The following is a 12,154-nucleotide window of genomic DNA, read 5'->3' on the forward strand; positions in this document are numbered from 1 at the left end:
AACTTTTGAACTGTATATATAAATTTTTGAAATGATAGTTTTCATAATTGTACCCCAAAGTGGGTAGAATGCCATTTAGCACTAAAATGAACTGAACTCAAGGGCATGGACTCGAAAATAATATTTTACTGTTTACTTTAAAATGTGTATTAATTAAAAGGCTATGAAAGTTTGTCATTGCCACTGTCCGGATGTCAGATCTCCAAGACACTAAAGGATAAGATATCCATACTACTGATATCCGAAAATTAACATTGGGCCAGATAAATAGGAACTAACATTCAATCAATGCTAATCCTAATTTTGACCCCAAAATCTATATATGTTATCAATATTTATATTTAGTTTAAATATTTAGTGAATCTGCATCGCAATTATCGATTTTGCACGGTTTCACGGCTGCGTCACTTCCTGTGTTTACTGCTCTGCAAGCTTTACTGTGACGCACGGGCTTTTCTGAACATCGTGAGCGTCTTGTTTGGATTTTTGCGAAAGGGCCTTTGTCGGGTATGATACAAACGTAGAGTCTATCATCTTAAGTTTTATTTAATCGTTTTGTTCACCAATAATGTTATTATACGGCCTGGATATGGCTGCAGAAACCGGCTAGCTAATGTTAGCCCATTCACTGCAGCAGACTTACCTGCAAATATATAACGTTAGCCAAAAAAAAAACTCTGTAGATGTTCATTTATGTGTTTTAAATGTATGATTGTTCTTCTGCTGAGAGTTTAAAATTCTAAATACCACATTATCGAGTTATTCTTGTAGTAACGTCACAGTTAAATTTTTTCTCTCTCCGTAATTCTGCAGTCAGTGCATGGTTACGTTTATTTGTGAGAAATGGGTAGATTGCAGATTTCACCATATTATTTTTCCTGTGGGCGATTGGTAATCGTTTTATAAATTGAATCCACATGTTTACATGCAGGCCGTCAACAATGACGGACATTAAGAGCATCCTGTACGCTTGGTGTGGAAAAAAGAAGCTAACGCCGAGCTATGACATCCGAGCAGCTGGAAATAAAAACAGACAGAAATTCTTGTGTGAGGTAAGAATAAGGCTGAGGCCTCTCAAAGTCATTTTCAAATTTTATATAAAAATACTTAAAAAATATTTTTTTTTATGTGTGTGTTTGTGTACATTGTTGGCGTTTTATTGTTGTAGTTGGAAACCATGTAGTTTTGAACCATGTTTCTTTAAGGTGCGTGTTGAAAGTTACAGTTACATTGGCATGGGTAATTCTGCCAACAAGAAGGATGCTCAGTCCAATGCAGCCCGAGATTTTGTGAATTATCTTGTTCGGATGAAAGAAATGAGTCCTGGCGAAGTTCCTGCTCTAGGGGTCAGTATCACATCTATGTTTTCCAGTACTCCCACTGCTCATCTGTGTTATGACTAGTGTCTGAGTTTACATTTATTGTTTTGTTTTTTTCAGGTCAGCGTACCTGATGGAGGGAATGAAGAAGGTGGTGGGTTTGGAAATCTCCCATCCAACTGTCCACTACCTCCACATCTGACTGTGAAGAAGGAATCAGATAGCGGTATCTTATATTATACATAGATTCATCTAGTAATTGGTTGCTGTTGCTAACAAAACATCTGCTATATTGTAATATCAAGTGTTTTAGATGTTGAGAATCAGTGGAGAAAGATACCTTTTGGCATCTGATTGGTGTAGTTATTACATCTAGCAGAGCAGGGTCTGGTTAGCTAACCAACCACTTGTATTGATGCAGTGGTTTTATTTAAACCATTTATAACATTGACTAAAACAAACATTTAAATGCTGTATTCTTCCTGTGTCTCAGAAGCTTCTGAGAGTTCTGCACCTGTCCCTGGAGTCACAGGTTTGGGCTATTCTGGTTTTGGTAACGCCCAATGGGAGCGAGGAGCCAACATCCAGGAGTATTATTCCAAGAGAGATGAACAGGATGCAAAAGCGGTAGTTTTTTTTTTTTTTTTTTGCCTGTTTTTGACCACCATTATAGAGAAAGTTTATGAGAATTGAAGGTATTTTTTCTCATTCCCAAGACCTTAGAATCTGAGGAAGTTGATCTAAATGCTGGCTTGCATGGGAACTGGACTCTGGACAATGCAAAAGCTCGTTTGAACCAGTTCTTTCAGAAGGAGAAGAACCAAACCGACTACAAGTACAGCCAGGTGGGGCCTGACCACAACAGGTCAGAACATTCACATTTACTTCATAAACTTCATATAATATAGTAGATTATAATTTAATTATAAGCCTCATCAAAAAGCAGGCTTTGCATCTAAATGTAATGTATCAAAGGGTTTGTTTTTCATCTGGACTGAGATGATGACAGAGAACTCCTTGATGTGTATATAACCTCAAAGAGATCTCAGACAACTAAAAGACTATCGGATGTTACTAGATCAACAATATCATATGGGTGAATCTCACGAAAATTGTCAAGAACATGTCCAGGTCATATTTCACTCCAGATTTAAAAGAATGAATTACAGTAATGAAAACTGAATAGTATAACAACAATGTACTTAGAGAGAGAGAGAGATAGATAGATAGATAGATAGATAGATAGATAGATAGATAGATAGATAGATCTTTTTAATGAATATTTATTAACATGATTTGGGGGTGAAATGTGACCTGGACATGTTTTTTTTGTGAGATTGATCCATGTAGTATGTAATCTTGAAGGAGGAAAACAGAGATGCCAGAAATCGCAACCTTAAATGAGGGAAAACATGTGACATGACTTAGGCTACACTAAGAGGTCACATGGTGAAGTATGTGATTGGTTGGGTTTAGAGGTAAAATAATATCTGGCTGTGATTTCTGGTGTCACTCGTCCATCAGGGGTCAAGGCCTCCAGTACCTAGAAAGGAATAACTCCAGTCTGTATAGAAGTCTGGCAGAAAAACAAACCTGCTCGGGATGGGTTGTCCTGTACGGACTCTGCGCTGAAATGTCACTCTGTTGATCACATGTGCTGTCCGGTTAAGAGGTCAGTTTGTGGAGTTTATTTGTGCTTAAATCTTGTAAAGGCGCCTGTGGGCTAAATGCCATGTTGGGGCGTCTTGATTTTAAATCTTGGTCTGTTGTAGGAGTTTTATTGCTGAGATGACAATCTTAGTAAGACAGCTGGGTAGGAGTAAGTATCAGAAAACCTTCTACATAATAAACTGTAAGGTCAAGGGCAAATAGTTTGACATCAGAAGTCGTGTCCATGCTAAAGCTTCCCTACTTTTCCAGAGGTTATTGCTCGTGAGCATGGCTCTACGAAGAAGCTGGCCGCCCAGTCTTGTGCGCTGTCTATTGTCCGTCAGCTTTACCATTTGGGGGTCATAGAAGCCTACACAGGACAGACCAAGAAGAAAGAAGGAGAGATTGTGAGTTTTACACCCCATCTTCTGAGACCTGTGTGCTTATCGACTTTTTCTAACTTCCTGATTTGGTTACTGTGACAGGTGGATGTATATGAAGTGAATCTCAGTGATGATGTACAGCAGCAAATACGCAGTATTGTGCAGGAACTTGGCATCCAGATCCCTTCTCCTGTAAGTGATGGACAGAAAAACTGCTTGACTTTGCATTACCAAGTAAGAATAAGTGCCAAAACTTTGTTGTGTATCCTGTTTTAGCCTCAGGACTCCAACAGTCCGGTATCTCTGGTGCAAGGAAAGATGGCTCAGTTTGAGCCCTCACAGAGGCAGAGCATAGCAGGAGTGGTGCCGTGGTCTCCACCACAGGTCAACTGGAACCCCTGGACCAGCTCCAACATTGACGAAGGACCGCTGGCATTTGTGAGTCCGCTGTTCTGCGATGAACTCTTCTAACTGAGTGATAGCAAGTAAAACTGGTGTGATGTACTTCATACCACTGAAAACCTATTGTACTTTGGTTTGCAGTGTACCCCAGAACAGATCAGCACAGACCTGCAGCATGAGCTCAACTATCAGCTTGAACAGGACAAAAATCTGCAGACGGTGAGATAAAAACTGCCCTGAAAAATTGAAGTTGTATTATATCTGAGGGCATTTCAGATTACAAAGCATAGAAAAAGACAATAATACTATTTTACAGTTTTTCTCTTCTGCTCCGGATGTGTGTGTTCTCTACTGTGTGTGTGCACTTGGATGGGTTAAATGCAGAGCACAAATTCAGAGTATGGGTCACCATACTTGACCACACGTCACGTCACTTTTGGGAAAATGGACCAACAATATTAATGACAGCTATTGTACACAATGGCATGTCAAGTGTTCAAAAAAAAAAATACAAATCAAGGACAAGCCTTGCAATATGTATCCTAATCCTAGTATGTCAGTACCAAAAACTTTGCATGCTTCAAACTTTTTACGTTTTATTGAATATTCAGCAAGCCGGTTTTTTAGCATTTAGTGTGAGCATTTTGCATGAGTGAGAATTGTTGACGGACTAAATGCATTTGGTTTTGTCAAATCAACTAAGCGCATGGTGTTTTAACAGATTCTCATGGAGCGAAGTCAGCTACCAGTCAAGAACTTCAAGGAGCAAATCATGTCCACCATTCACAAAAACCCAGTGGTCATTATTCGTGGAGCCACTGGCTGTGGAAAGACCACTCAGGTTCCTCAGTACATCTTGGATGAGTTCGTACAGGCAGGCAGGGCATCTGAGTGCAATATCGTTGTTACGCAGGTGAGTCTGTTGAAATGCGTATTGATTTTGTGTGCTCGGTCACCATAAGAAAGCCAGTAATGTGACTTGCTTTTGCTGCCGCTCATCCTCTTAGCCAAGACGGATCAGTGCTGTGTCAGTATCTGAGCGTGTATCATTCGAGAGAGGAGAGGAGGTGGGGAAAAGCTGTGGCTACAGTGTGCGCTTTGAGTCTGTCCTGCCCAGACCTCACGCCAGCATCCTCTTCTGCACAGTTGGTGCGTTTCACTTTATCATCTTTGACTGTGGCACACTGCACAGGGTCGGATGATAGAACTAAAAACGTCTTCTTCACAGGGGTGTTGCTGAGGAAGCTGGAATCTGGTATCCGTGGCATAAGTCATGTGATTGTGGATGAAATCCATGAGAGGGACTTAAATGTGAGTCCAGTGTTACCATACCATATAAGCTTTAAACTGGTTAGAGAGGTATAGACTATACTGTCTCACCACAATATGTTTTTCTGTCCAGACTGATTTCCTGTTGGTAGTGTTGAGAGATGTGGTCCAGGCTTACCCTGATGTGCGCATCATCCTCATGTCTGCCACCATTGACACCAGCATGTTTAGGGAATACTTTTTTAACTGTCCTGTCATTGAGGTGCATGGACGTGCACATTCTGTGCAAGGTGAGAAGCATGTTTTCCCAATGCAATGTATTATAATATTGTTTTAATTCATTAATCTTAACATAATCTCACATACTGGATGAAAAACACTGTAAAACACTGTTGCATTGTTTTCAACAACCTGAAAGTTTATTGTTTGTATGTTTTGATATCTCCAGAGTATTTCCTAGAAGACTGCATACAGATGACTCAGTTCGTACCACCACCAATGGACCGGAAGAAAAAGGATAAAGATGAAGATGGTGGAGAGGAAGATGTATGTTTTTTGTTTGTCGTCATGTTTCCATAAAAATATTAAGCAGCACAGCTGTTAATAAGAAATCTTTCTTAAGCACCAAAACAGAATGATTTCTGAAGGATCATGTGACACACTGAAGACTGAAGTAATGGCTGCTGATAATTCAGCTCTCTACAGGGATAAATATTAAAATAGAAAACTTTCAAATTATAGTAGTATTTCAGAATTACTATTCATATTACAATTCAGTATTACAATTTTACTTTTCTTATCAAATAAAACTAGCCTTGGTGAGCTTAAGAGACTTCTTTCAAAAAATTCAAATTTTTAACGTTATATCAACTAGAAATAAAACACCCTTTCATACCTTGAAAACATAGTTGATGAACAACTAAACTTTACTGCACAGCACTGGAAATGCTTGACTTTTGTATTTCTGTGTTCTGCAGGTGAACTGTAATGTCATCTGTGGATCTGAGTATACTGCTGAAACCAAGCGTGCCATGTCTCAGTTGAATGAGAAGGAAACTCCTTTCGAGCTGATTGAGGCTTTGCTGAAGTACATTGAAACGCTGGAAGTACCAGGGGCTGTGCTAGTCTTCCTGCCAGGCTGGAACCTCATCTATTCCATGCAGAAATACCTGGAGATGAACCCACACTTCGGTCTGTAATGATATTCTGCTCACACACAAGCAAAATCTTTTTTCCAGATGGCTTGTATCCCCTGATCTCTTAATATATCTCATAGTGATTCCTCCAATATTGTGTCCCTCAAAGGTGGTCATCAATACCGAATCCTGCCCCTTCACTCTCAGATCCCCAGGGAAGAACAGAGACGAGTGTTTGAGCCAACTCCTGAGGGTGTGACTAAGGTATGGCGATGTTTCACTTTGCAGTTTAGGAATTTATATAATAAAGCATTTGTTTTAAACAAATTTTGCGAACACACCACAGGTCATTTTGTCCACCAATATCGCTGAGACCAGCATTACTATCAACGATGTGGTCTTTGTCCTCGACTCCTGCAAGTAAGCACCTCCTTTAATTAAAGACATGATTCACCCAAAAATTACAATTCTGTCATTTATTCACCCTCATTTCATTCCAAACCTGTATGACTTTGTTTGTGGAACACAAAATATCATTAAATGTTCCTGTTTTTTTGTAAATACCGTGGAAGTCAATGGTAACCAAAGCTGTTTGGCTACCAACATTATCTTTTATGTAATGCAGAACATACAAAGTATCTTCTCTCTTCTCTATATGCCCCATTTGGTCCACAAATGGTTTAAAATACCAAATATCTGTCATGCAGGCAGAAAGTGAAGTTGTTCACTTCTCACAACAACATGACAAACTATGCCACAGTGTGGGCCTCCAAGACCAACCTTGAGCAGAGGAAGGGACGAGCTGGCAGAGTCAGACCAGGCTTCTGCTTTTACCTGTGTAGCAGAGCTCGCTTTGAAAAGTATGAAATGCCATTCTTCAGTCGAATTCTCAAAATCACACATTTTCTGAAATGTTGATGATTGCAATGATTGTTACACAGGCTGGAGACCCATATGACTCCTGAAATCTTCCGCACGCCACTGCATGAAGTGGCCCTCAGCATTAAGCTGCTGAGACTGGGTGCCATCGGGAATTTCTTGTCCAAAGCCATTGAGCCGCCTCCATTGGATGCCGTTATTGAAGCTGAACATACACTGAGAGGTACAACTTCTGTGTTATACATCTTAATACTATAATGTTGAAGTGAACCGAATCAAACAAGCCTCTGTTGTTCCCCAGAGCTGGATGCTCTAGACTGTAATGATGAGCTGACTCCACTGGGACGCATTCTGGCCAAACTGCCCATCGAACCACGTCTGGGAAAGATGATGATCATAGGATGCATCTTTAAGTAAGTTCATTTATCTTAACCTTGGCTGTTTATGAAATGGGTGAATCTCACAAACCTGTCAAGAACATACAGGTCATACTTAACCCCAAAAACTAGTGTTAAGTTTAAAACAAAAAAATTTTGATGGGAAAGATTAATTATGAATGCTTATACACTACTGTTTCAGAAGTTTGGGGTCGGTAAGATTAAAAGGTTCTCCACCCCAAAATGAAAATTCTGTCAATCACTTACCCCCATGTTGTTTCAAACCCGTAAAAGCTTTGTTCGTCTTCAGAACACAATTTGAGATATTTTGGAAGAAAACCGGGAGGCTTGTGACTGTCCCATAGACCTGAACTGTGTTCCCATCGACATGATCCCTACACAGTGTTCATTGCTCCCTATGCATCTGTAAATAAATACAATTTAAATTCACGTCTCATACACTTTAATGACCTTTAAATGGAACATATACGCTTGCTTTGAACTGGAATCATGGCAGAATATCCTGTGATGTCCACTTCGCAGGCCACTTACGTTCGAATAGAACAAACTTCTGAAGCGATAAGAGAAACACACAAAATGTGCAGAGCAGGGGGGTCGCGAGGACTGGAATTGAGAACCGCTGCCATAGACTGCCAAGTAAATAACAGTGTCAAGGTCCAGAAAAGTATGAAAAGCATCGTCAGAATAGTCCATCTGCCATCAGCAATTCAACTGTAATGTTATGAAGCGACGACAATACTTTTTGTACACGGGGAAAAAACAAAAATAACAACTTTATTCAACAATTTGTCAGATTCGCCAAATTGGAGCTACGCTGATGTGGAGTGACACAGTGGAGACAAATTACTGAATAAAGTCATTATTTTTGTTTTATTCGCATAAAAAAATATAGTCGTCGCTTCATAACGTTACGGTTGAATCACTGATGGCAGATGGACTATTCTGACAATGCTTTTCATACTTTTCTGGACCTTGACACTGTTATTTACTTGGCAGTAGTCTATATGATCACCAAGACTGTGTTTATTAAATTATTAAAACTAATAATGTTAAATATTATTGATGTTTTTGCTGTCATTCTTGAACAATTTAATGTGTCCTTGCTGAATATTTTTATTTTTTTTATATTTATATTTTTGCGTGTGTGTGTATTTACATGTGTATTACATAATCTTACCTTTTTATACGTTTTTTATTAGCTGTTTTCCCCCTAAATTACCTGTTGTATTTCCTTATTTGTGTTTGTTGTTTAGTGTTGGAGATGCCTTGTGCACTATCTCAGCAGCAGCCTGTTTCCCTGAGCCCTTCATCAACGAGGGCAAACGCCTCGGCTTTGTTCATAGGAACTTTGCGGGCTCACGTTTCTCAGATCACGTTGCCTTACTCTCTGTCTTCCAGGCCTGGGATGAAGTCCGGTGGGTCCAGATGCCATTGTGCTAAATTTAGAGACTTTTTAATGTTTTTTGTTGTTGTTTTAACATTCTGATTTACTGAGGGATTCACAATATAAATACATTTCTCATTTGCCAGGATGGGAGGTGAGGATGCAGAGATCCGGTTTTGTGAGCACAAGAGGCTGAACATGCCCACTTTGAGGATGACTTGGGAGGCCAAGGTCCAGCTGAAAGATATTCTTGTCAATGCCGGCTTCCCTGAAGGTTAAGCCGTGCTTCTTAATGCACTTCCATGTAGTGCTACGGTTTATTTCAGGCCTCAGATGTTATTTAGAGAGATTCAGAGTGGATTTTTGTCTTTTCCCTTTCTTGTAGAGTGCCTCCTGAATCAGGTGTTTAACACTGTGGGACCAGACAATAACTTGGATGTGGTGATCTCTCTGCTGACGTTTGGCTCTTATCCCAATGTGTGTTACCACAAAGAGAAAAGGAAGGTCCTGACCACAGAGGGGCGAAATGCTCTCATTCACAAATCCTCAGTCAACTGTCCTTTCAGCAACCACGATATGGTGTATCCATCTCCTTTTTTTGTCTTTGGGGAAAAGGTTGGTTTAAAAGTCTAGCTTTAAACTACTATTTTTTATTTATATATTTATTTTCCATTTCTGCTTCATTTATACTTAATGCAGACTTTATTTACACCCAAGCCATGAGCCATGATTTTCAACTGGCTAATCAGTTGCAGCTAATATATTAGGGGGCGGAACGTTCTTATTCTAATATTAGAATCCAATCTTATATATTAGAATCTAGTCCAATCAAATGTATATAGTCCAATTAAAATATCTGAATGGGCTGTATAGTGCAAGACAGAGAGAAACTGTACATTTTAAATGCGTACACTACCCTTCCAAAGTTTGGGGTTTATGAGATTTTTATTCATTTCATTCAGCATTGACCCATTCAATTTATCAAAAGTGGCAGTAAAGACTTTTATATTGTTATATAAATATAAATATTAAAAATATTAAAATACAAAACATTGATTTCTATTTGTAATTTATTCATGTGACTTTTGATAAGTTTGAATGCGTCCTTGGTGAATAAAAGTATTAATTTCTTTAAAAAAAAAAAAAAAAAAAAAGAAAAAGATGCAAGTGTGATTTTGTCTTTTGTGATTATAGATCCGAACTCGGGCCATTTCTGCCAAAGGAATGACTCTTGTCAGTCCTCTTCAGCTTATTCTGTTCGGCTCAAAGAAGATCACCTCCAATGGAGAAGTTGTTGAGCTTGATGACTGGTATGTGTTTCATTAAGTTGAACCACAAACAACAAAAATAAGTGCTCCAGGACTCTTGCATTCCTGACTCAAGAATTCTGGGAGCAAGCCAACGAAGTCAACAAGAGCAGTTTTCAAGAATATTCCTTCCTTCCGCAGGATCAAGTTAAAGATTCCCCATGATGTAGCCGGTGGTGTGGCGGCCCTGAGAGCAGTGATGGAAGCCCTGGTGGTGGAGGTGACCAAAGACCCAGAATACATCAGAAATTTGGATCCCACCAATGAGCGTTTGCTGAACGTCATTCGGCTTGTGTCTAGACCCTCATCAGCGGGCATCAACCTTATGACCTCCAACCCACGGTGAGATCACTGAACCCATACAGTTAATTGGTTTATTTAGAATAAAGCTTTCTTAATGAACTCTTTTGGAATTGAGATGTTAATTGTATTGTTTTAAAACCTCTTATCTTTTTTTTTTTTTTTTTTTTTAAACAGCTTTGGAGATGGTCCTCGTCCACCCAAGATGGCACGTACTGACTTTGGTGGGGGTGGAGAGTTCAGGGGCCGTGGAGGAGGTGGATACAGAGGTGGTGGTGGATCCTGGTCTGGTGGAGGATACCAGGGTGGTGGAGGCGGCTTCAGAGGGTCTGGAGGGTATCGTGGAGGTGGGGGTGGATACAGGGGATCTAATGGGGGTGGAGGATACAGAGGAGGTGGAGGAGGAGGATATGGAGGGAGGGGATTCAGAGGTGGCTGGGGGGGAAACAGGGGTGGTTATTAAAGCTAAATATCTAGGATAACAAGGATATCTTTGGGAAGGTATAAAATTATATTTTGAGTTTTGTTGTTGCTTTTTGTTAATAATCAGTCTTTTGTTGTTGTTGTTTTTTTTTTTGTTGTTGTTTTTTTTTAAAGAATGAAAAAGTTGAAACCATGGCTGCCATACTGTCATCTTAAAATAACTATTTGTGACCAATGATGTTTAATCGTTTTTAATAGATGGCAAATACATGTTAAGTGATGTGTTATAATAAAATAATTTCTTTTGTATCATTTTGAATCATTTCTTTATAATATTTAAAATATGGGATATCTTGATCTCTCTCATGCCGTCTAAGAATTGAGTTCACTGACAATCAAACCACAAAGTTACTGGTGGGAATCCAGATGTGTGATTGTGCAGCAATGTGTAAATCCAGCCAAGTTTGTTCTATTCGGATTGAGCAACATTTTGTTCTCTAAAACAAACATCTCAGTTTAGAAGTATGCATTTTAAGAAAGAAATGTGTGAAATATAACAATAACATGTTTGTATTTAATAATATTGGATTGCTGACTGATAAATGCATGAATATTGTACTTTAATATTTACATTATTTCAGTTTTTCAGAATCCAGTGTCTTTCCAGAGACCACAAAATACAAAGTGACATTTTTGCAGCTGGAAAAGTATGTCTATAAAACTGTGTATGCACAAGAGTTTTGGAACACTGTGGAAGACTTCTTTCTTTTTTTTTTTAATCCATGTACATTCATTTTTGGAACATTAGCAATACATTGATATAGTGATATTTAAGCAACCGTAAATTATTATTTTGGCTAACAAATATCTTGGATTAATCAAAAAATCCATGGCTCAACTAAACCTTTTCAAATGAAACCACAAATTAATATGCATAATAAAATATTAGCAAAGTTTAAGCCTTTAGATTTACATTTAGTTTTATGTAATTGTAGTGCGTGGTGTGTAAAATTAAAATGCTGGCAAAATATTTAATTTATGATATATTAAATATATATTATTTAAATAAAATAATCCTATAAATTATTTAAATGACTGCCACATATCTAATGTTTATGGGGTTTCTTTGGCTTACGGCAGAGGCGTTTGCTAATGATTACCGATAGAGGGCGCTTTAAATCCGAAGTAGAGTACATTTATATGACTGGAGAGCCTGTGGATGTTACCATCAATGATATTACCAAGTATTTACTTGTTAATTTGTTTATTTTTAATTAAACCCTAATTGACTAACCTAAACTGCA

At 38.7% G+C, this 12,154-nt stretch overlaps 1 protein-coding gene across 4 annotated transcripts; it reads left to right on the top strand.

The window, feature by feature from the left end:
- Positions 1-368: 368 nt before the first annotated feature.
- LOC109059012 (ATP-dependent RNA helicase A-like) lies at positions 369-11,159 on the top strand. Of its 4 annotated transcripts, none has more exons than XM_042776127.1 (28): positions 369-507; positions 932-1,052; positions 1,169-1,346; positions 1,440-1,545; positions 1,813-1,946; positions 2,036-2,184; positions 3,092-3,138; positions 3,240-3,376; positions 3,455-3,544; positions 3,629-3,790; positions 3,896-3,973; positions 4,476-4,667; positions 4,762-4,903; positions 4,983-5,065; positions 5,157-5,313; positions 5,472-5,569; positions 6,001-6,214; positions 6,329-6,423; positions 6,506-6,579; positions 6,867-7,019; positions 7,101-7,261; positions 7,340-7,451; positions 8,690-8,851; positions 8,967-9,094; positions 9,206-9,435; positions 10,015-10,130; positions 10,269-10,469; positions 10,605-11,159. In XM_042776127.1, exons 2-28 carry the CDS (start codon positions 1,003-1,005, stop codon positions 10,888-10,890), a joined length of 3,735 nt encoding a protein of 1,244 aa, XP_042632061.1. In that variant the 5' UTR covers positions 369-507; positions 932-1,002; the 3' UTR covers positions 10,891-11,159. The 4 variants fall into 4 exon arrangements, with proteins under 4 accessions (XP_042632061.1, XP_042632056.1, XP_042632073.1 ...); XM_042776122.1 differs by having other exon boundaries at positions 1,206-1,346; XM_042776139.1 differs by lacking the exons at positions 10,015-10,130; positions 10,269-10,469; positions 10,605-11,159 and having other exon boundaries at positions 1,206-1,346; positions 8,967-9,051; positions 9,206-9,314.
- Positions 11,160-12,154: the final 995 nt, after the last annotated feature.

The sequence above is a fragment of the Cyprinus carpio genome, chromosome A2, assembly GCF_018340385.1.
Source record: "Cyprinus carpio isolate SPL01 chromosome A2, ASM1834038v1, whole genome shotgun sequence".
Classification (NCBI taxonomy): Eukaryota; Metazoa; Chordata; class Actinopteri; order Cypriniformes; family Cyprinidae; genus Cyprinus; species Cyprinus carpio.